Genomic DNA, 22,739 nt, shown 5'->3' on the forward strand with positions numbered 1-22,739 from the left:
TAGAAGAGACCGTCTGGCTTAAGAGACTAACAGGAAATGTAAATACAATTGGAAGTTCCGATTGTATTTACACTTCCTGTGACTCATAAACCTAGTCTGACTCATAATGTGAGTCAAACTAGGTTTAACCAGGTGAGTCAGACTAGCTTGAGCAGGTAACAGCTCAACAGAACAGCCGGCGTTTTGAACAAGTCGTGATACAATGGGTCAAGTGGGCGGGGCTGCATAAGGTGAATATAAACGAGACACAAGGATAATGTGTTTTTGCTCATACTGTGAATATATTATATTATATTATTATTATATTATTATTATATTATATCATACTGTGAAGAAAGTGTGGAAAAGGGCATTGTGACAGAATCTCATCTAATTATTCAATTAGAACAAAGAGTTGGAATCTAAGCTTTCCATAAATCTTACTACTATAATTGCAGAGCTGTCTGTCTGTTTGTTTGTCCAGAGTTGCAAGGTGCACTGGTGCTCTGATCGCCCCCAAAATTTGCCAAACACTTTTCAGGGGTCTGGAATGAAAATCCACCCATGGAGGCACTACGATATTTTACGTTTTTTGGCCTTCACACTCACAGATCCATTGTGACATCATCACCATCCCTTCCCTGCTTCCCACTGATGTCACTATTGAGCGAGTGACATTACTGATGACATCACAATTGCTTGAGTGACATCACTGATGACATCATCACTGATGACATTTCAATTGCTCAAGTGACATCACTGATGACATCAGTCACTGATGACATCACAATTGGCTAGTCTGCCTGTGGTCGCCATCAAAGGAGCTTGCCTGTCTGATTTTGGGGGCAGATCTCTCTGCTCTGTTTAGTTCAACAGGCCTTTCAACTGAGGGCCTGGAGATATACAAGGTCAGCGGAGCACTGGAAAACACAGAGTAATGTTAAGGATGATGTCATAACCACTGAGGAGGTCATGTCATGCCCCACAACCGTGATGTCATACCCATTGATGATGTGGATGACGTTGCATGAGTTGAGTTTAGACACAACCCCCCCAAAAAGTGAGCCCATTGCGAGCCTAGAAATTGAGCACGCACAGTCTTTAATAACTACAGATCTATTTCAAAAGTCAACTTTAATTTCCAATGTTTTGGAATTATCAGATGAGATGAAGTTGGAAAATGAGCACATTTTGTGTGTGACCCTCTCTTCTCCCGCGCAGTTTGGCTAGTCGCTACCCATGACCAGCCAATCAGAGTGATTTCTCTACCCATGACCAGCCAATCAGAGTGATTTCTCTACCCATGACCAGCCACTCTGAGTGATTTCTCTCACCAACGACCCGACGCCAAATCGGCCGTAAAAGCCACAGACAAGCCGCCGTCAGGGCAGACTAGAGACCGCAAAGACTAGAACAACAGACGCCCAGACATGGCCGACTGTCGGCTTGGTGTGCCTGGGGCTTTAGGCAATGACTTGATCCTATCCCCACTAGCTTTTCTCAAAGTTTGTTGTCTAATGCAGGAAGTGCTGGAAATTGTAAATCTTCCTGGCACAAAAAAAGGGGTAGCTGATACCTTTCTTGAAGGAAAGTAACCTTTGACCTTTTTCCAATCAATGTATGTTAGGCCAGTTTTGAATGCCCTGTTGGAAAATTGCTTAAAACAATTCAATGCATGCCTCAGTTTTAACAATTTTTTGAGAAATGTCTTGTCTTTGGCATGCACCTAATGACACCTTTAGTCAAAGATGTCGATGACCTTAGAATAAACATGAATAATGATGAGAAACTCTCTATTTTGTACTTTTGGATTTAAGTGCTGCTTTTGATTCTGTCGCCAATTATATTCTCATCAATAGACTAAAACCTTCTGCAGGTTTCTCTGCTCATTTGTTTTCACTCTGCAGTTTGGGCACGACTAGTCTGAACTACGCATGTGTGCATGTGATTGACAGGAAGTAGGTCTGCCTACTTGAATATAGAGGGTATATCAGAGATTTGATCTGCTCTCAGACCATTTGTACTGAAAAGGTGTTAAAAGGTGTAAAAAAAAAAAGTACATAAAACATTGAATAAAGTTGCCTACCCCGGCTTTAATGTTAAGCATCTTATATTGCAATCTTGCACTTTTTCTCTAAAGCTTAACTGATTCCTCTTAATGTGATATAGCGTCTCAATTGGGTTAATTTGTTAATCTGCTCCATTCATCTGTAGTCACTATTAAGTTCGACATCATTCTAATCTTGAAAATGCATGCATGGTAATTGTTCTAAATGCTTCATTATGGAAACATATTTAAAAGAAACACCACTGAGATAAAGCAGTTTCTGAGCCTCCTTGAGCCAATGTGTTGCAGGAATGAGTCATCTCAATCCAGCTGTCCACAGGGCATGTATCTGATTAGCATAGCCACGCTCACACACCAGGCGCTAATGATTAGCATAGCCACGCTCACACACACACCAGGAGCTAATGATTAGCATAGCCACGCTCACACACACACACCAGGAGCTAATGATTAGCATAGCCACGCTCACACACCAGGAGCTAATGATTAGCATAGCCACGCTCACACACCAGGAGCTAATGATTAGCATAGCCACGCTCACACACCAGGAGCTAATGATTAGCATAGCCATGCTCACACACCAGGAGCTAATGTTTAGCATAGCCACGCTCACACACCAGGCGCTAATGTTTCGCATAGCCACGCTCACACACCAGGCGCTAATGTTTAGCATAGCCATGCTCACACACCAGGTGCTAATGTTTAGCATAGCCATGCTCACACACCAGGAGCTAATGATTAGCATAGCCACGCTCACACACCAGGAGCTAATGATTAGCATAGCCACGCTCACACACCAGGCGCTAATGATTAGCATAGCCACGCTCACACACCAGGCGCTAATGTTTAGCATAGCCACGCTCACACACACACCAGGAGCTAATGTTTAGCATAGCCACGCTCACACACCAGGCGCTAATGTTTAGCATAGCCACGCTCACACACCAGGTGCTAATGTTTAGCATAGCCACGCTCACACACCAGGTGCTAATGTTTAGCATAGCCATGCTCACACACACACCAGGAGCTAATGATTAGCATAGCCACGCTCACACACCAGGCGCTAATGTTTCGCATAGCCACGCTCACACACCAGGCGCTAATGTTTAGCATAGCCATGCTCACACACCAGGTGCTAATGTTTAGCATAGCCATGCTCACACACCAGGAGCTAATGATTAGCATAGCCACGCTCACACACCAGGAGCTAATGATTAGCATAGCCACGCTCACACACCAGGCGCTAATGATTAGCATAGCCACGCTCACACACCAGGCGCTAATGTTTAGCATAGCCACGCTCACACACACACCAGGAGCTAATGTTTAGCATAGCCACGCTCACACACCAGGCGCTAATGTTTAGCATAGCCACGCTCACACACCAGGTGCTAATGTTTAGCATAGCCACGCTCACACACCAGGTGCTAATGTTTAGCATAGCCATGCTCACACACACACCAGGAGCTAATGATTAGCATAGCCACGCTCACACACCAGGAGCTAATGATTAGCATAGCCACGCTCACACACCAGGAGCTAATTTAAATATTGCCCTCTGGAATAGTATCAATTCTGCATCTTGGATGGGCTTCACTTTATTTCACGTTTATATCTTTCCTACTTTCAGCAGGATTTTATACATGCAAGCACACAGTTCTATAGTTTAAATAATAGTTATTAAAGCTAATTTGCAGACACAGCTCTCAGTCATTTACCTACTGTAGGAGCTGTAGAGCCTCTTCTTCCATTTCCCACATTGTGCCTTTTCTTTACCGTCACATTTATCAGTACAGTAAGTCATAAATATTCTCACTTCACTTTTTTGATTTATTTTTTCTCACTTTCTTTTTTCTCACTGTGTGGCTATTTTTAAAATAAAAGTGCATTTTGAATTGCATTGTATTATGATCCATAATTAAAATAAACAACTGCATGTACTTCCATTATATTTTATTTGATTATTAAAAAAATAAAAAAAATAAAATAAAAATCGATTTTTGACATTTGTGAATCGATGCAGAATCGTGCACGTCCGCATCGCGATGCATCTTATAATCGATTATTTTTGACACCCCTAGTATACAGTAGTATAGTATACATTAGTACAGTATACATTAGTATACAGTATACATACTGTATGTATACAGTATACATTAGTATACAGTATACATACTGTATGTATACTGTATACTACTGTATACTGTACTACTGTATACAGTAGTATACAGTATACATACTGTATGTATACTATATACTACTGTATACTGTATACTGTATACTAATGTATACTATACTACTGTATACTGTACTACTGTATACAGTATACAGTAGTATACAGTATACAGTCGTATACAGTATGTATACAGTATACAGTAGTATACAGTATGCTTAGGTAGGCAGAGGACTGCTTGCGTTATTGTCCAAGTTGTTCTTCATGTGAAACTGGAGCTGAAGAATGTGTAAGATGATGAAAGAGCTGAGGTAACTCCACAGGACAGTGTGGTGAAGCGCCCACAAGGGGGTTGTCTCCACAGGACAGTGTGGTGAAGCGCCCACAAGGGGGTTGTCTGCTCAGCAAAGCTGAACCATTTGGCGCTCCCGCCGTAGACTGAGGCACCCCATTTGGCTAATGAAGTCGCAGACTGTCTTCACACCACACCCCCACCACTCCACTATGAAATGTTGTACTCATGAAAGTAATGAGGCAGGGAGGGAGAAAGACTCTTCTGGACACTGATAACCTCGGACTAAACTCGCAACCTTATGAGACAAGGGCCTAATATCTGGCCGTCAATCAGCCCCAGCGTCCCTAGCTGGAGTGTTTAATTACAAGAATCAATTATTTACCAGCCTCCTCTTTCACTACTCACTGCTCCCAAAAACAAAGGAGTGAGAAAAAAATACATTTGCGAGACCCACAAGGGGGTTGGGTTGAACCATATTGGGGGGGGGGATCTAATTGTGATTATTTGACATAATATTGCAATTGCGATTTATATCTTTGCAAGTTTTTCTTGTAATAAATCTTTTAGAACTTGTTTTAAACTGTACTTGTTCTCTTTTAGAAATTGTTTATAGGAAAAATCGATGTTGTCAGTCAGTGTGCAGGATTCGCAAGTTTTGTAGGCCACGCAATACCATTTAATGATTGATTGATTCATCATATATTGCGACATTTTTGTGGATGATTTCTTCACTTCTGGACTAACTGCATGTTTGACCGGCATATAGCAGCTAACGGAAAGCCCTACCCCCACTACGTGGGTGTGCTTCCAGGAATAGCGTCATCCTCCCTGCCAGTGAAACTCCTCGCTGTCAGGTGAACAGAAGCGGGTGGCAACAGCATATGTATCGGAGGAAATAGCAGCCCATGCTTTGTTTGTTACTGTTATTCTACTGTCGCCTCAGAGTACAGGGCTGTAGACGTCGCAGTACTACAGTACCAACACTGTGTCTTGTGTTCTTTGGGAGGTGCAGTGGAAAACATCACAGCAATAACCCTTATCATTAGATGACGTCGAAATCATAATAATAATAATAAATGAATAAACAAATAAACAAACAAATAAATATGACACTTACGGCCTCATTAATTCCACAAGGGGGAGTGTGGTGAGACTGCACTGTTAGGAGTAGGCAGCTCTTTTCTCTTGCTAAAGCAGCACATGTTTTTTTCCCCTGGACTCTCAGCTGATGAGTCATTAATCTATTCTGTCGGAGGTCCCTAAACGAAGCAGCCTGCGCCAGAGGAGGATTTCCCCGCGCCGCTTTGTCCTTTTCAGCACAATTCCTGTACTTAAGCATCACTAACACTGAGGTGAAGAGGCAGTTGGAGGAGGCGGGGAAGGCGGGGCAAGGGCATCACAAAAGAAAGGCAGCCAGCAGGGGTTCCCCGCATTAGAACACATAAATCATGTCCTGCTGCCTGTGTGCACCGTGGAGCCGCTGGACTGCCGGATTTGAGGGGATGTGTGAATACAAAATCGACAAGAAATAAAACCAGTCAAAATAGCATTATCAATATATGGCCAATCAGTATTTCTAGCAACATTTCAAAGTGAATGTTAATTTGCCGCATCATAATTTTGCGTGTTTTTTTTATTAGAATGTATTATGTATATTTATAACCCAGAGTTTTGATCCCTTCCATATAGTGCTGGTATTGTACTAGTTATCAATTGGGATGGATTAATTGCACTACTCTGCATTTTATATAACTGTGATTGATGTATGTATGTATGTATGTATGTATGTATGTATGTATGTATGTATGTATGTATGTATCTATCCTGAGTCAGTAGTCACTGAAGGACCGACTACTTTACCGATGTCTTCTGCTAAGCGGAATCCTGGCTCAGTTAATGACAACATTATGGAACTCTCTACTAACCACAATTAGTTATCTGAGCTCAAATTAAACGGTAATCAACAGCTCTGGAAGACTGTACTTTTGTAATATACTGTAGAATAAACCTGGATAAATAATATATTATTTACTTGAATGAAACTTCTTAAAATAGATTTTGTAAAATCTGACAAATTATTATCCCCCCCAGAAGGATAAAAAAGGTGATTGTATGCCTTCACCAACAAGTCAAGTTGCCATCTACATCCATTCCATGTCTGTCCAGACTCATACAAGCACAAATACCTTGAAGCCCACGGCCATTCAGCCTTATGGCACTTTATGCAATGTTTGGGGGTAGCTCAACAACCATCGGGAGCAATTTGGGGTTCCGTACCTTCCTTACACGTTGACATGTGGACTGGAAGGGCCGGGGATCAAACCACCGATCTCTTTTATCCAAAGCGATTAGTGGACAACATGCTCTACCTCCTGAGCCACAGCGGCCCCCCTAATCCTGCAATTAAATGTCGCGATTATTAGACGAGCCAACCTACTTGTTTCATCTGCAGCGAAAAATAATGAACTTGTCAAAAAACGATATACCGTAAATTCCGGACTATAAGCCGCACCTTTTTTCCCGTTTTTTTTGCCTTTTTTGGCCCCTGCGGCTTATATAACGGTGCGGCTTATCTATGGATTTTTTCAAAAAAAAAAAAAAAAATCTCTCTTTTTTAGCACTCTTTCTAACTATAAATCCTATATAACTATAATAAGTTTTAATTTCCTCTCTTGCCCTCTTTTCACCACACTGTATGACACTGTATGACACTGTGTGCACTGTAAAAAACAACACAGGTGGTGTTGTGTTATTTTGTTGAAATGTTAATAAATGGGAGCTTCCTCAAACAGCCATCTCTTTCCCGACAATCCCCTCTGTGCATGAACCCTTACATATGGTAATTAAACATTAAAACACAATAAAAAAAATAAAAAAAAATACCATTAAAACACCCGCGGCTTATAGTCCGGTGCGGCTTATATAAGAAAAAAATAGTCAACTTTGCAGGTGCGGCTTATACACCGGTGCGGCTTATAGTCCGGAATTTACGGTACATTTCCTGAATACATACATCAACATTACTGCATCTCAATGTGCGGTGTACTCCTGAACTGTAACTGTACTACTGAATGTGTGTGTTTTAATTAAAGACATACTATCATATCAACTATCATTCCAGCAATGTCATCAAATGTGTGAGTACTGTGTGTGGAAATACAGTGTAGGCTACGATGTAAATCAACTACCTGTATCATCTCCAGCCAGACTTCATGTGTGGCAGGCAGCAGCAGGGCCGCACAAAGGCTCCGTTTACACACTTTGCACTAATTGCAGTATTTGCTCTCAGTCACCCGTCATCACTTAAGTGCTCCGTTCATACAAAGTCTGGTTGAGCTGAGCTGACGAGAGCAGCTATACAGGTGATTACTTTACCACAGAGACATTCAAATGATTCATCGCAGTGCCTCCAGTGATTTGAGAGGGTATTTGTTTGATATCACGGGTTGGTCTTCCTTCTCACCTCAACTGATTACCGTAGTTAATGACACCCTCACTTAACCACTAAGATAATCACTGCTCTGTGTTAGGGTTGTCACAATACTGTGATTCTAACTTGCATACAACACACACCCAGGACAATATTGATAGTTATCCAGCCATGTCATTAGCCCACACCCCTTAAAAAAAAAAAAAAAAATCACAAATAATAAGATAGGCTCTGTCGGCCGCAGCCAAGGAGTTAATCAGCCTGTGTTGACCAGGCAAACATGTCCGCCAAAGTGACTTGGAAAAACCGTGAGTTTTAACAAACTGCTTTATGTTTATTTAGTGTTTGTGTGTGTGTTTTTTACCAGTTTTAATGACAGAAAGCTGGTGTTTTAGAGGAGGAGACTTTGTACTATAATTCGGCTCTCAGTAAAAACCTTGTGAGATCAACACTCAAGCGTTCCTCGGCCGCGCTGCTCAGAGCCCGGCTTCTATCAGCTGAGGTGACTGTTTGTCCTGGTTCTTTAAATCTCCCAAAACCAAAATCAGATTTCTAAATAGCTGTTATTTTGATAAACTGAGCACACAAGGGTAATCTAAATGGTTACTTTGACTATATCTTTTTTTTCTAAACTTATAAAAGTATAATACCCTGACGAAGGCACATTCTGACCAAACATGTTGGTATTAAACACAGCAGAGAAGATTTTTTGAGTGAGCGACTTTCTTTCTTAATAAACTTATAAAAGTGCCATATTAACCCTTAAAGTCGAACTGAACCCGTTGGTCACGTGCGTCGCAGTCCGTTTCAGACTGAAAACATAATTTGTCTGAGATGACAAGTTGAGAGGCGGGTCATAGTATCATGTCGATGATTTGATTTGACAATTCTGTCGACTGGCTTTGGCATTGGTCAATCATGACGTGTTCCACCCCCAAATCGAGTGGGATTCAGCGTGTTGTCGTGCTACGCAAGTGGGATCCGCGGAGTACCAGGCAGCCAGCTGCTTCGTGCGGAGCGAGCGGACAATCCGATGCATGGGTGCTGCCCGCCCGCCTAGAATCTCCGAGGGCAGCCCCCTGACAACCACGCTCTCAAGCGCGCGCCTTTTACGCTATTTCTGTAAATACGATATCCCTGGAATGCGCGTTTTAACGAGCCAGTTACATTTCTTTGCATTCTTAGAGATTATAGTTTTTGGTTTTTGTTCATGTTTCTAACAATTGGCCAAGTTAGTAGTTAGTTTATGGGATAGGAATTCTGCCAGATGACAGGCACTAGGCGCCATTTTCTACTTCATTTGGAAGAGAAAATTATCCTGAAATGAAGATTTGATTGACAGCTGCATGTCGTGATATGATTGGTTGAAATGTGGCAGATATTTGATAGTACTAGGTGACGTCAGCAAACTGTACATTACTGTTATCAATGAAATCTTGAAAAATGAACTTTTGATGTGAAAAAGTGTGAAAAACTAAAGAAATTAGATTTTTGTGATTTTTTTTTTGCATACATTATTAAATAGGTGCACTGCATACCCAGGTATTTGAACTAAAAGAAAAGAAAAGTCATTTTTGGGTTCAGCTCCACTTTAACGGCGGTAGGGCAGAACGGTTCTGCTGTCAAATCTTCTATACGGGCTGAGACGCAGCACATTGATTTATAAACGCTGAACAGACCATTTGACTGGACCTACTTAGTGAGGTGTACATTATCAGAAAAGTAATGGACACCTTGCAGCCAATCACAATGGAGTATTCACCCAGACCATGGTATAACAGCTTGTAAGTCTCAAAAGCACAAATGTAGCACAAAAGACAAAGACAAGAGAGGCCAACTTTACCTGACCTGGATGGATGTCTAAGTAATGGAGCACCTCTTGAAGCATGACAGGCGTGTGAGGAGGCTTTTCACTTGAAACAGAAGAAAGATCTGGAGATGTGTCCAGGGGACCAGGGCTGGAAGATGAACCATCTGTAGATGAGTGCTGCACACTGACACTCCAACACGACTTCCAGGCTCTCCAAGCAGCAAGAGCTGTTTTCCAGGACTTTGGGTTGGAGCACGTGGTGGACACATGGTAGATCATGATCCTGACACAGATCTATGGTGTGATAACAGAACAAATAATAGTGTGGTGAATATTTTAGTCAAGTCAAGTCAAGTTTATTTCTATCGAGGCTTTATGCTACATCTAGCTAAGCACTAACAAGAAACAAGATTGAACAATCTTATATTATAGAGCGACAGAGGGAGGGGAGGAGAGAGAATAGGGTGAGAAGGGAGAGAAAGAGGGGGAGCGAGAGAAAGGAGAGAGCAGGGGGAGGGGGAGAGAGGGGAGGGGGAGAAGGGAAAGAGCAGGGGGGAGGAGAGAGAGGGGAGGGGGAGAAGGGAAAGAGCAGGGGGGAGGAGAGAGAGCAGAACAAACAGGGCTGGGCGATACGGTTGAAATCAATATCACGATACTCACAGGGGTCAGTTTCGACACATACCAATGTATATCACAGTATGACACATTGTATATGTATATATATATATATAATGTATATAATGTATATCACAGTATGACACATTGTATATGTATATATATATATATATAATGTATATAATGTATATCACAGTATGACACATTGTATATGTATATATATATATAATGTATATAATGTATATCACAGTATGGTTCATGTAAGCAACGTCACATTTTGTAATCCAATGATCATATTATCAGCCAGCCCTATAGGGGGCGGGGCATACAGCTGTTACTCATTTGGCCAGGCCACTCCGCCGCACCGCCAGCGTCAGCAGCAGCGGCATGCGAAAATTGGCAGGGGGAGGAGCCGAGCCAAACAAGCAACAGCTGCAGGCATTCTGACTACTGTAACGTTACCCGCAACTAACTAGCAAACAAGGAACCTAATAAAATACAGTCTAATCTACCCTGTCCTAACCTATACTTAATCTAATCTGATGTTAGCCTGAACACTAGAACAATCACAAAATCTAGCTCAGAGGTTTTCAAAGTGGGAGGCGGGCCTCCCCAGGGGGGCTCCAAACAGTTTCAGGGAAGGCTCAGTGAGTGGGAGTGATTTTTTAATTATTATTATTTATTTATTTATCTTGCATTTAGTTATTAAAAAAATGTATCAAATCACATAGAAGAGTCTAAATGTGCATAATTTGATTAAAGAGATGGTTCAGACTCAGAGAGACATATTTTTGGCAGGAGCCATCATGGCTCCAAGCAAACTCCCCCAATAAACTTGTGGACTACTTTTTGTGGAGCCTAATTGTTTTGAACGTCTCTAGCACCAATAAGCATAATATATCTCTGTGTGGCGTAAACTATCAGTGTTCTATCACTGTTTCATGTGTTATTATTCCATGTAAAGGCTGGGAAAAAATATTTCCTCTTGGAGACCTCTGTCTAGTATCCAATCTATCCTTTTTCAACTGGTATCTACAGTACACACAGACACACACACAGTGGCACAGTGAATTCCATGGAAACCTAGCATTGAAATGAACAAGAAATCAAGTATTTATATTTAAATTATAGTTCATCACCAACCACCACATAACAGTAAGAAACATGATTTATTACTGCAGAAATGCATCTTATTTGGCTGACAAATCCTCCATGTTGGGCTTGTATGATGAACAATACTCACAGCAGCAGCAGGCACACAAGTGAACCACAGGGTTAAACAGCTATTCAGAGGTTTCCTGGCAACCAGATATATTGTCAATCAGAGCTCAGTTAATGATGTGTGGCTCTAATAAAGTAGAAGAAACACCTGCTGGTTGTAACTGGTATGCCTGCGTTGCGTCTATAGCCACATCTACTCATACAAACATAAATACCTTCAAGCCCACGGCACAGTGGTGTGGCCATTCAACCTTATGGCACTTTAGGCTATGTTTGGGGGTAGCTCAACAACACGGCTAATCGTTTTCAACATGGAAAACCCTACCCCTAAATCACCCACACGAACCCCGACCTTCCTATCGCTAGCTACGGCCCCTTTCCCCCTAGTTTATCACATTATAATATTCCCATAGGGAGTTATGGAACAGGTAGGTTTTGAGTCGGGATTGAGTCGGGATTTAAAATTGGGGAGTGAAGGTGAGTCTCTGACAGTCTGGGGGAGGGAGTTCCAAAGTAATGCTCGATCTCCAAAGTTAGGGTTAGGTTAGTCTCGACGCCAGACCCATGAGAGTTCTTACGCTGATACACTACATTACTGCATGCTCCAGAGCTCTCTCATATTTATGTAGTATGCGGAGCGCAGCGATTCAACGTAATATTTGAGTCTGGGGAGAGACTAGGGTTAGGGTGGATGATGGAACGATGAGGGGAACAGTGGACGAGGATCGGAGGGTTCGGGTAGGGCGGTGGGGGAGAAGGAGGTCAGTCAAATAAGGGGGGGCTCAGTGTCACAGTGGGATTTATGACATCACTAGGATTGATGACATCGCTGATGATGTCACAGTGGGATTTATGACATCACTGATGATGTCACAGTGGGATTTATGACATCACAGTGGGACAGACAGAGAGACAGAGCAACCGATAGACAGAGCCCTAGCTCCCATTTATATACTGACTGATGATGATGATGATGATGATGATGAAAGATTTGGGACAGGTTTGCATGATGGATGCGGATTACACGTGTACTGCACTGATGTAAACATCAATGTTAGCTAAGCTATCAAGTGTGTTCAGCGTACTTTTCGGAGCGATTAACATGACTTCATCGACGATGGATGTCCTGCAACATTTTATACATCTCTAATGTTGTTATTAGCAAAGGCGTACAACGGGTGGGCATCGGATGAAAGCACCGCAGTTGACATTGCTGTGTGTGGTGACACAGCAATGTTCGTGTAATAACACCCACCGCCCACCGATTACATAAATGCGGTAAACAGCATTATACACACAACCCATATCTCCAAATGTTTGGGGGAATAATTGATGCGGAGAAGCGTAACGTTAATATCTAACGTTACAGTAAACAGAGCTAAGAGCTTACCGTAGAAGACGGCTACAGTTGTAGCTCCACCTTCAGCAGGCAGCAGTAGTATGCTAGGCGGCGTGACGTCACTCCTGTCTGTCCAATCACATTCAAGCTGCTGCGGGAGAGGAAGAAAAGCATGACCGTTTGAAAATATTGGCGCTGTTGTGCTATGAGTGTTAGCTAGCTAAATTTACCTTTTTTCCTGTGAAACAACCAACAATTTGATTTGCAAACGAAACTCGGCCATTATTGACGAAAGGTGAGACGCATAACGTGCTGACACAAGAGGGTAACGCTTGGTGAATTAAAACAAACGCTATCGTTAGCAGTTGAAAGTTAGCTAACGTTAGCTAAGCTAATGTTGTCATGACTGAGATGGCTAGGTTAGTTAGCTACCTATTCTTTAGCCTCCATGTCACATCAGAGTAACGTTATCATGTGGCAACATGTGTTTACGCTAGTTAGCGTTAGTTCCATGTTTCTATAGGTATGATAACATAGGCTAACGTGACCAAACTCGTAAGTAGTGACTTTTCGGAGGCGTTATCGCCCTCATTGACGTAGCGTTGTTTAGGCATAACGTTAGCGCTGCACTCAGCACAGCAGCTATTATTTGGGTGTCAGTCCATCAAGTTTCTTAACGTAACGTTATGATAACGATTTTAGAGGGAGAGGAATTGTTGTCGTTTACAAGGGTGGTCATTGTGAGGGTGTCATTAAATGAGGGGTTATCATTTCCTTTGTAATTTGGTGTAACGTAGCAGTGGTCACTTTACTCGGGGGTATTGAGGGTTTCATGGGGTCCCCAGCAAAATGAGGAGTGGTTTAATTCAACTAACGCTAGATAGAATTGAGCACGGACTGTTCTGATCAAATGGAGGTCTCTTGTCTATTTGGCCATCGATGATATGAAAACGTTACCAGCACTAGTAGGCAGGGTTCCCACGGTCATGGAAAATTCAGGGAATCTCAAACTGTCTTATTTCCTTTTTTCTCGCAGGTGATAAAACGAAAAATTTCTGAGTTGAACCAGTTTGTTTTCGTTCTCCTTGGTTACCACAATATTGCCAATTACACACTTCTTCTGTAACTTATGTGAGAGAAAAAAACTTAACCTTTTTGTGTTCTATCTAGACTCGAGCAACACCCCAGAGTGAATACCCAGAGTGAATCCAGAGGGGCCATAATGGCAGCCGATGTGTGCAACCATGTCAAGGTGGTTGTCCGAGTGAGACCTGTCAACGACAATGAGAAGTGTGACAACTTCAGAAATGTGGTCCAAGTGGTGGATAACCACATGCTGATCTTTGACCCCAAGGAACAGGAAGTCCCGCGTTTTGGGTCACGGAGAACCCGGGACATCAACAAGAAGGCCAACAAAGACCTAAAGTTTGTTTTTGACAATGTCTTTGGTGACGACTCTACCCAAGTGGAGATCTTTGAGAACACCACTAAAGGGGTGCTGGATGGTTTGATGAACGGCTTTAACTGCACAGGTAAAAAAAAAAAAAAAACACGCAAATTAATGGTGCAAAATGGCAGTGAGAGATAACTTGGAATTCCACTACCCAGAAATGATTTAACTTTACATCAGTGAGCTGCACACAGTGACAGCATGTTTATATTTCCCAACCTGGCTGTTCTGTCTTTCTGTCTTGCTTTTACACCAAAGGGATGAGAGAGATAAGAGAAAGATCGAACATAAGTTTCAATTTGTCACTTGCTCTGGGTAGAAAGCTTTGCCGCCAGTGACCATTCCCAAAACCAGAGTTTAATTTGCACAAATTGGACAGCATGTCGGTTAGGGGGGATGATCAGCTCCTCTATGTCACAGCTCCTGGACAGCATAGTGTAGTGTATACTATGATGCATGCTGGCTCTTTTGAGCCAATAACCTAGCTTGTAGCATCCACTGAACATGCAGTATGATGGAGTATGCACTTTCCAATGGTGATGCTACCTTTTTTATCGTTTCACAAAGTAAAATTCATTCAGGACAGAATTTTTGCCATTCCAACGATTATTATTGTCATTGTTGTGATTATTGGAATGGTTCTTATATTCTTAGCACTAATAGATCCATTTCATAGCTAATTGTTTTCCAACTATTACAGTATTTGCCTACGGTGCTACTGGAGCAGGCAAGACACATACCATGTTAGGTTCACAAACTGACCCTGGGGTCATGTACCGCACTATGAAGGACCTGTTCAGACGCATGGATGAAGTCAAGGAGGAGAAGGTGTTTGACATTGAAGTCTCATATCTTGAGGTGAATATTGAGTCATTTACTTTTTTCATGTTTTTTGTTTTGTGATCCAACATGTCAGTTGCCTTATTTGCAGACATCCCACTTCTTGACACTTGTTCACTGCAATCTCATATTTAACCTAAACTCAATTAACCCTCTTGAAAAAGAGATTCTTAATCTCAATGAGGCTAACCTGGATAAATAAAGGTAAAAAAAACCAAAAAAACATTGATACCTGATGCAGCATTTGTGTGTGTATCCCTTTAAGACCGTCACGCGGTTCGCGGTCTTAAAGGGATACACACAAATGAGGGATATACACACACATGCTGCATCAGGTATCAATGGGTTAAATGAGTAAATTGTCCAGGCAGGTTAAAAAGGGGCGGTGATGTTGTAACTTGTGTTCCAATATCCTTGTTTTCTGGCCACTTGTGTTTGCACTTTGCAACAAGTCATTTGCAAATGCTTTATTGACAATTGTAACGTAATAGTAAGCACTTCAACAGAAACACGTAAACTATTTATAAAATGTTTATAAACTATAAAAAGTGCTATCAAGAGTTGTGCTTATGCAGTACAAAGTTGATATTGACCAGGATAAAAAGGCACATCAGTGTTTCCCACAGGATTTTGAGAATTTGTGGTGGTGGGCCGCAGACCCCCTAGGGGGGTGCGGGGGCAAGCCCCCCCGCGAGATTTTTTTAAACATTTTAAAGTAAAATGCATGAATTTGGTGTACTTTGAGAAAGTTTAAGAGCAAAATTAAAAGGCTAGATCTATGAAGAACATGTCATCATTACTGTGCTGTGGGTTTACAATGACAAACTAAATTTCTCCCTATAGGTCAGGGATACTCAATTTGCTTTGCCACTTTCGTGAAATGATAGAAGGCGAGGGGCCAGTTAATAAACAAACAATATACATTTTTCTGTAACGGATTGTAGGTTTTTGGGGTGTCAGCCGGAGTTTAGGCTGACAGTGTTGTGCACACAGGATAGTTAGGTTAAGTTAGTTAGGTTAAGTACATACATAAGTGCCTGGGTAGCGAGCAGATGGCGGTATTTGACAATTTAGCAGCTAAATCATAGATTATTGAAAGATATTCCATATTCCAGACTGAAATGCTATAACAGAAGTATTGGCCAGAATGACATGAACATTTATTGGACACTTATTCAGCGGATATCTGTTGCGTTCAGGTGCACTGTAAAAAAAAAAAAAAAAAAAAAAATTTTTTTTTGGTCAACATCTTATTGTGGCGGTCAAAATATTATTGTGGCGGCCCGCCACAAATTCCTTTATGTATGGGAAACACTGCACATATTCACCATATCTCATTTACGGTTGCTTTTTGCAATCTTCAGGATGTGAATTATGTCTATAGGGATAAGCTGTCTGTATGCATCTTCATATCCCAAACAAGACCTGAACCTGAGTTGAAGCAGTTCTCTGGAATACTGTCAACATCATTACTTGTGCAAAATGTCAGCCACCCGTGATGCTTTCATGCATCTGCCACTGATTGTTGCAATGATTTCTTGTTGCTGGTTTACAGATTTACAATGAGCAGATCAGAGATCTGCTGGCGAACGCCGGCCCTCTCGCAGTGAGGGAAGACGCTTCTAAAGGAGTGGTGGTTCAAGGCCTCACCCTGCTTCAGGTTAGTGACTACACTGCTCAGCTCCATAGCCTGTGATGATGTTCAAGTCCATTCTGAGTAATAGCACTATGTCTAGTTTACATGTCACCCATTCCTTTTCTACCTGCATCTTGTATGTAGATGTATGAGATTTATTATTACCAGCCGCGACAGCGACACTGGTATTGTTTTCACCTTGTGTGTGTGTGTGTGTGTGTGTGTGTGTGTGTGTGTGTGTGTGTGTGTGATCATGGCTAAATGTGGTCCTGGAGACACCTATTGTAGCGGGAACTACTACAGAAGCCTACTTTCTACAAAATGATATTCTATTATATCTATATTAGAGATGCACCGATTGCCATTTTCTTGGCCGGTTCCGATTTCCGACTTTTTAATAGTCTGACTTGCCCATACCGATTTTGGCCGATTCCGATTTTCTTTCCAAGAACAATAATTGACGGGACATTTTTTGACGTTTATTTTTTTATTATTTTTTTGCTTTAATAGAAAATTAACATTCATGTCACATTTCTTATCATTTGCATGAGGTAGGACGATCTCACTCAAAAACATCTCAAAATAAAAGACATGATTGCAAGTTATTGGTAAACGAAAACGACACGATAACGTTTTGGACAAGTTACGTTCGAGTATGCACAGTCTCGCTGTCGCCGCTCGGCGGCGGCAAGGCTCCAAGTTGTGGCTGCGCAAAACCATGCCGGGCGCTTTATTGAGTAGATGAGGAAATGAGTTTGAGTTGACTCAGTTTGAATATCGTAGTTTACACACAGAGTCCGTTTTTTTAATCCGACATTCGAAAAAAAAAGATCTTCCCGCACAGAAAACCTTGCACACTGGTCTGATGCGTTTTATTATTATGTTCGTCGTTCTCTTCGCAATACGAAAACAAATAGTCCTCTCCTGTATCCACGTTACAACGTGACTGACAGATAGCAGCAGCAGCAGTGATGTGGACTGCAGCTGGTCGGGGAAGAGGGGTGAGGTGAAGCGAGCCACTCAGACTGGAGAGGACTCCAACCTACCCTGCCCCTCCGCGGCTTATTTTCGACTTGCATGTGTGACAAACTGCAAGCTTTGTATCGTCTTCTTCACTGACGGTGAAAAATGTCCACACCGACGAAGACATGCTGTGGCATGTGTGTGTGGCTGCTTTTGTTTTGGCTGCAACTCATCCGTCTCGGTCTCGCTGCTTTTGGGTGCGCGCACGTCACGTGAAAATCGGCTCACAGAATCGGCTATTTAGAGTGACCGGCGCAGATCACCGGTCGAGGCCGATCACGTGGAAATCGGCCATTTCCGGTCACGTGCCGATCGATCGGTGCATCCCTAATCTATATCGGTATCGGCTATCTGCCCAATTCTTATTTTACGCCTCGTATCGGCCTAGAATTGAGCAACCCATGCATCCCTAATCAGAAGTGAGGTAGTTCCAGATCAGTCATTTTACTGGGTCACAAAAAATGGGTGTCATCCTCGTCCTCTCTCTCTCTCTCTCTCTCTCTCTCTCTCTCTCTCTCTCTCTCTCTCTCTCTCTCTCTCTCTAAAGCCCAAATGTGCAGAGCACCTTCTTGAGGCTTTGGATCATGGCAATCGAAACAGGACCCAACACCCAACTGATATGAATGCCACCTCCTCCCGTTCCCATGCTGTATTTCAGGTACTTCAACTTGGGGGAGTATGACCTTAGGCTCACGTCATTAGCCTTCAGAGCTTCTTTCCAACACATGCTTCCACCACAAATATGAATGCATTGGACAGATGTCTACCAAGATAACATGCCTCTTGATAGTCTTGTCGTGTGCAGTGTGATTGATAGGTGAGTTGACAGTTTTGTGTTCTTGCCTCCAGGTTTACTTGCGGCAGCAGGACAAGATTGCCAGCCTCAATCCGAACGTCTGTGTTGCCAAAATGAGCCTGATTGACCTGGCGGGCTCGGAGAGAGCCAGCGCCACCAACACCAAAGGGGCGCGCGCGCGGGAAGGCGCTAACATAAACAAATCACTCCTGGCTTTAGGAAATGTCATCAATGCTCTCACAATCCCCAAGGTGAGTTTGATCTGCTCTCATCCCACATGTCTGTTATCAACAAACAAGATTTTGGTTTTATTTATGACTTTGTTTTAGTACCGGCGCATATTTCTCACTTCCATTTAGGCTCATATAGTGTAAATGCAAGGAGAAGCACACGTGTGTATTAATTATTATGCGATATAATTTTAACAACGCTATTAATTGTGATGTCCTCATCTCAATTGATCCTGCTTTTGATTCGACTGGTGTTTTTGTTTTGTGAACTTTAAGCTCTAAGCTGCATTGGCAAGTGCTCAAAAATAAGATGAAAACATTGTGTTGTTGCAACAACACAATGTAGCTTATAAGTACACGATGTCACATAATGTGCATAGTTGTCTGTTATCATTACTCTGTAATCAGAACACAGAAAGTTAGCATACATAGTACAGAAATGTGCCCAGAGATATGTTTTGAGAATGTACATAGAAACAACAGGCAAATGTATTAAAAAATACTTATAATTTGTAGTAATTTCGATGGTTGAGTGTAATTTTGCGTCATTTGCTTGGGAATCTTGACCAGAGGCTTCTGTGGTATATAAAGTAAACAGATGATTCAAGGAGGCTGGGAAGTGGAGAGTCAACTGAGTATTTGGGTATTATTTCATTCCAGTTGCATACATTAACCTGTCAAGCAGTCGTCTCCTTTTACGCACCAGTCCCTCCCAGGGGAGCGGGCGCCAGCAGGCCACATGTAGCGCACATGTAGCACACATGTGATCCGTCTTCAGCAGGCCACATGTAGCACAATGTGATCCGTCTTCAGCAGGCCACATGTAGCGCACATGTAGCACAATGTGATCCGTCTTCAGCAGGCCACATGTAGCACAATGTGATCCGTCTTCAGCAGGCCACATGTAGCGCACATGTAGCACAATGTGATCCGTCTTCAGCAGGCCACATGTAGCACAATGTGATCCGTCTTCAGCAGGCCACATGTAGCACAATGTGATCCGTCTTCAGCAGGCCACATGTAGCGCACATGTAGCACAATGTGATCCGTCTTCAGCAGGCCACATGTAGCACAATGTGATCCGTCTTCAGCAGGCCACATGTAATTAATATGGTGGTTCCTCTGGACGCTAATCTAGAGTGTTGCTGCAGTAGAATTGTTGTTGTCCCTTGATCTGCTAAACCCACCCCCACCACCACGCTCCCCACCCCACCACCACGCTCCCCACCCACCACCACACCTCCTTCCATGGTTATTAATGGTGCTCCAGTGTTGACTTTAGGCAGACAAGGAATTCATGGTGTGTCATATGTTTGGGGAAAGAATGTTCCCACTTGTGTTTGGGCAGACATGCTGCTCATTCATTTGACCCACAAGAATGTCTGCTCCTTCTGCTTGTGCATTATGTCATTTTCATGCAACACACATTATTTTTAAACTTGTTTGGCTTCTTCCTGATGAACCTAACACTAACAGTAACAGCCATTGTTTTTGCCATTGAAGTGGCCACTTCCCATTCATATCAATGCGAGCCTCCATGCAGGTGTGCGCTGAAGGCCATTTATCAGTTGCCTCTCTGCCGCAGGTCGCTAGTGATTGTGTGTAGTAAAAATGGACATTTGAGTCCACTGACTGAACCGTGTTATTAGTCTTCTTCTGACCATGAACTTTGCTGCCTAAAGTCCTGCTTTGATTGAAAGGGAAATGTGCCAAGTTGGCACAGCTGCTGCTGAACTCCCTCCCTGGATGTGTGAAGTAGAACCAAGGTCGTTGGATCCAGATGTAGGCCAGGGTTTTGAGCCTGATGGAGAAGTGCTGAGGCAGCTGAAAACCCCAGAAGAGATCATTTTCCCCTCCTGTGTCTCTTTAACTTTTCACGTGTATTTCCACCATCTCAATCTCCATGAGATTGTGACTCACCTAAGCAGCTGCAGTTTATCTATAGCATTATTAGAGATTGAGCTGCGTTCACAATCACAGAGCAGCTGCACAGTGACTGCAGACCAGTGTTGTGGGAGTCTGTTTTCTGCTTTTGTGGATGTCGGTAACACTAACCTGAACTCTCCATATTGAGTTTTGTTTCCTATGAGATTTGGTGGTCCCCACCAAATACTGTGGTCTGAATGAACTTCTCTTGTGGAGCTTCTCCACGTCGAGAATTTCCTCTTTTGGAAATAAATCTACTCTGTGTTTTCATGAGCCTGGTAAAGCATCCTGATGATCAGGTGACGTCTGGCCTCCAAGCCCCGCCCCCAGCAATTTTCAGAACCGCCTCCTAAGTGCAGTTATGGCAGAATTAGACTCAGTAACAACAACAGCACCTTGTGTTTGAACAGACGTTCCTCTCAAGTAGATTTTGACTGGATTTGGCCCCGATTGGCTGAAGTTGATCTGTAAAGGCACTGAAATGCCTGTGGACGGATTGGAACGAAACAGAATGCGAGATCACGTTATCAGGACAGAGTTTCTGCAGGCAGGACGAGCAGGGAAGTCTCTGTGCAGCAAACATAGAGGGAAGGTGAACATTGTTCATCTGCATATAGTAGTACCGACATTGTAACGATGCAAAGCTGGTTACAGTCCTCTTTAAATAAACACTTTCAGTGAACCAGCGATGCTAAATGACGTGCTTTTCTCCTTTGCTTTAGAGTAAGAAAGCGCACATACCATACAGGGACAGCAAGCTGACACGGCTTCTTAAAGACTCCTTGGGCGGCAACTGCCGCACTGTCATGATCGCCAACGTCAGCCCCTCGTCCAAGACGTACGACGACACCCACAACACACTGAAGTACGCCAACAGGGCCAAGGAGATCAAGTCTTCGGTTAGTTCATGTTTATGTTGTCATGATGTTTACTGTGAAGATCATTTCAAATGTTTGGTCAATTTACCATCTATTGAATTCCATTTCAAATGACCAATTTTTTTATTTTTTATTTATTTTGTAATCTCTCTCTTTCTATGCCTTTTCCTAAATATCAGCTGAAGAGTAACGTTGTTAGCCTGGACAGTCACATTGGCCAGTATGCGGTGATATGTGAGAAACAGCGGCAAGAGGTAATAATGCTCTTTACTTCAGAAAACCTCCCTTTCTAACCTTTCTAAGTCACACCGTGTAGAATTGTATGAATTAAAAAATGCTCTTTTGTATTCTTCTCCAAGATTGTAACGTTGAAGCAGAAACTGAGAGAGTATGAGGACAAGAAGATGGATGTCCTGGTGCCTGGCCATGTGAACACCATCTCTTCTCAGAAGCATGCAGAGTTCAAAAGGTAAGTGTGTACATGTGATTGGCACATTCAGTCCTCAACTCTCCACCGTGATAGGCTGGTGTGTGGTGAGCGTTCTGGCACAAACTGGCTGCCGCGCGTCACCCAGGTGGGTGCTACGCATCGGTGAGTTGAGTTCCCTCCCCTGATATGTGAAGCGCTTTGAGTGTCTAGAAAGGCGCTATATAAATCCAATCAATTATTATTTTTATTATTATGGAAGATCAAACATGATTGGAAGTAGATTTGTTTTTGTTTGAGTATGTTCTATACCCTTTTAGTGTCAACATTGTAATATAGACCAAATCACCGTGACGTCACCATGTAAACAAATTTACTTCCGGGTACCACTTGGGGAAGGCGGCAGGTTTAAATGTGCGTGTTGTCAAATAAATGCTGTCAAACCCTCTCGTTGTTTTCGGCCGACTACTTTCAATTTAAATGGTTAAACGGTTGGTAAACATGCTTGTCCGACGTATCTAGCCTTTCTTCTGTGTTTGTTTTATGTAGTGTTAGCTAGCTAATAAGGTTTGTTTGTCTGTCAAACTCGCTGTTTTTTTGCAG

The 22,739-nt window shown here is 42.6% G+C and overlaps 2 protein-coding genes across 2 annotated transcripts in view; one reads left to right on the forward strand and one right to left on the reverse strand.

Moving 5' to 3' along the window:
• Window positions 1-13,044, reverse strand: part of mettl15 (methyltransferase 15, mitochondrial 12S rRNA N4-cytidine) — a 57,917-nt gene extending 44,873 nt beyond the window's left edge. The window contains exons 1-2 of the mRNA XM_083662324.1: window positions 12,982-13,044; window positions 9,789-10,049 (exon numbers count right to left, since the gene is read on the reverse strand). Of these exons, the coding sequence (XP_083518450.1) occupies window positions 9,789-10,034 (246 nt within the window). The 5' untranslated portion in view covers window positions 10,035-10,049; window positions 12,982-13,044. The remainder of the gene's footprint in view (window positions 1-9,788; window positions 10,050-12,981) is intronic.
• Window positions 13,045-13,106: 62 nt separating this feature from the next.
• kif18a (kinesin family member 18A) overlaps window positions 13,107-22,739 on the forward strand; it is a gene marked incomplete at its 3' end in the record, with an annotated part of 35,050 nt that continues 25,417 nt past the window's right edge. The window contains exons 1-9 of the mRNA XM_083662322.1: window positions 13,107-13,225; window positions 14,101-14,462; window positions 15,081-15,238; window positions 16,776-16,880; window positions 18,427-18,537; window positions 18,729-18,926; window positions 21,554-21,730; window positions 21,889-21,963; window positions 22,069-22,178. Of these exons, the coding sequence (XP_083518448.1) occupies window positions 14,153-14,462; window positions 15,081-15,238; window positions 16,776-16,880; window positions 18,427-18,537; window positions 18,729-18,926; window positions 21,554-21,730; window positions 21,889-21,963; window positions 22,069-22,178 (1,244 nt within the window). The 5' untranslated portion in view covers window positions 13,107-13,225; window positions 14,101-14,152. The remainder of the gene's footprint in view (window positions 13,226-14,100; window positions 14,463-15,080; window positions 15,239-16,775; window positions 16,881-18,426; window positions 18,538-18,728; window positions 18,927-21,553; window positions 21,731-21,888; window positions 21,964-22,068; window positions 22,179-22,739) is intronic.

This window comes from Poromitra crassiceps (assembly GCF_964638095.1).
Source record: "Poromitra crassiceps genome assembly, chromosome: 28".
Lineage (NCBI taxonomy): Eukaryota > Metazoa > Chordata > Actinopteri > Beryciformes > Melamphaidae > Poromitra > Poromitra crassiceps.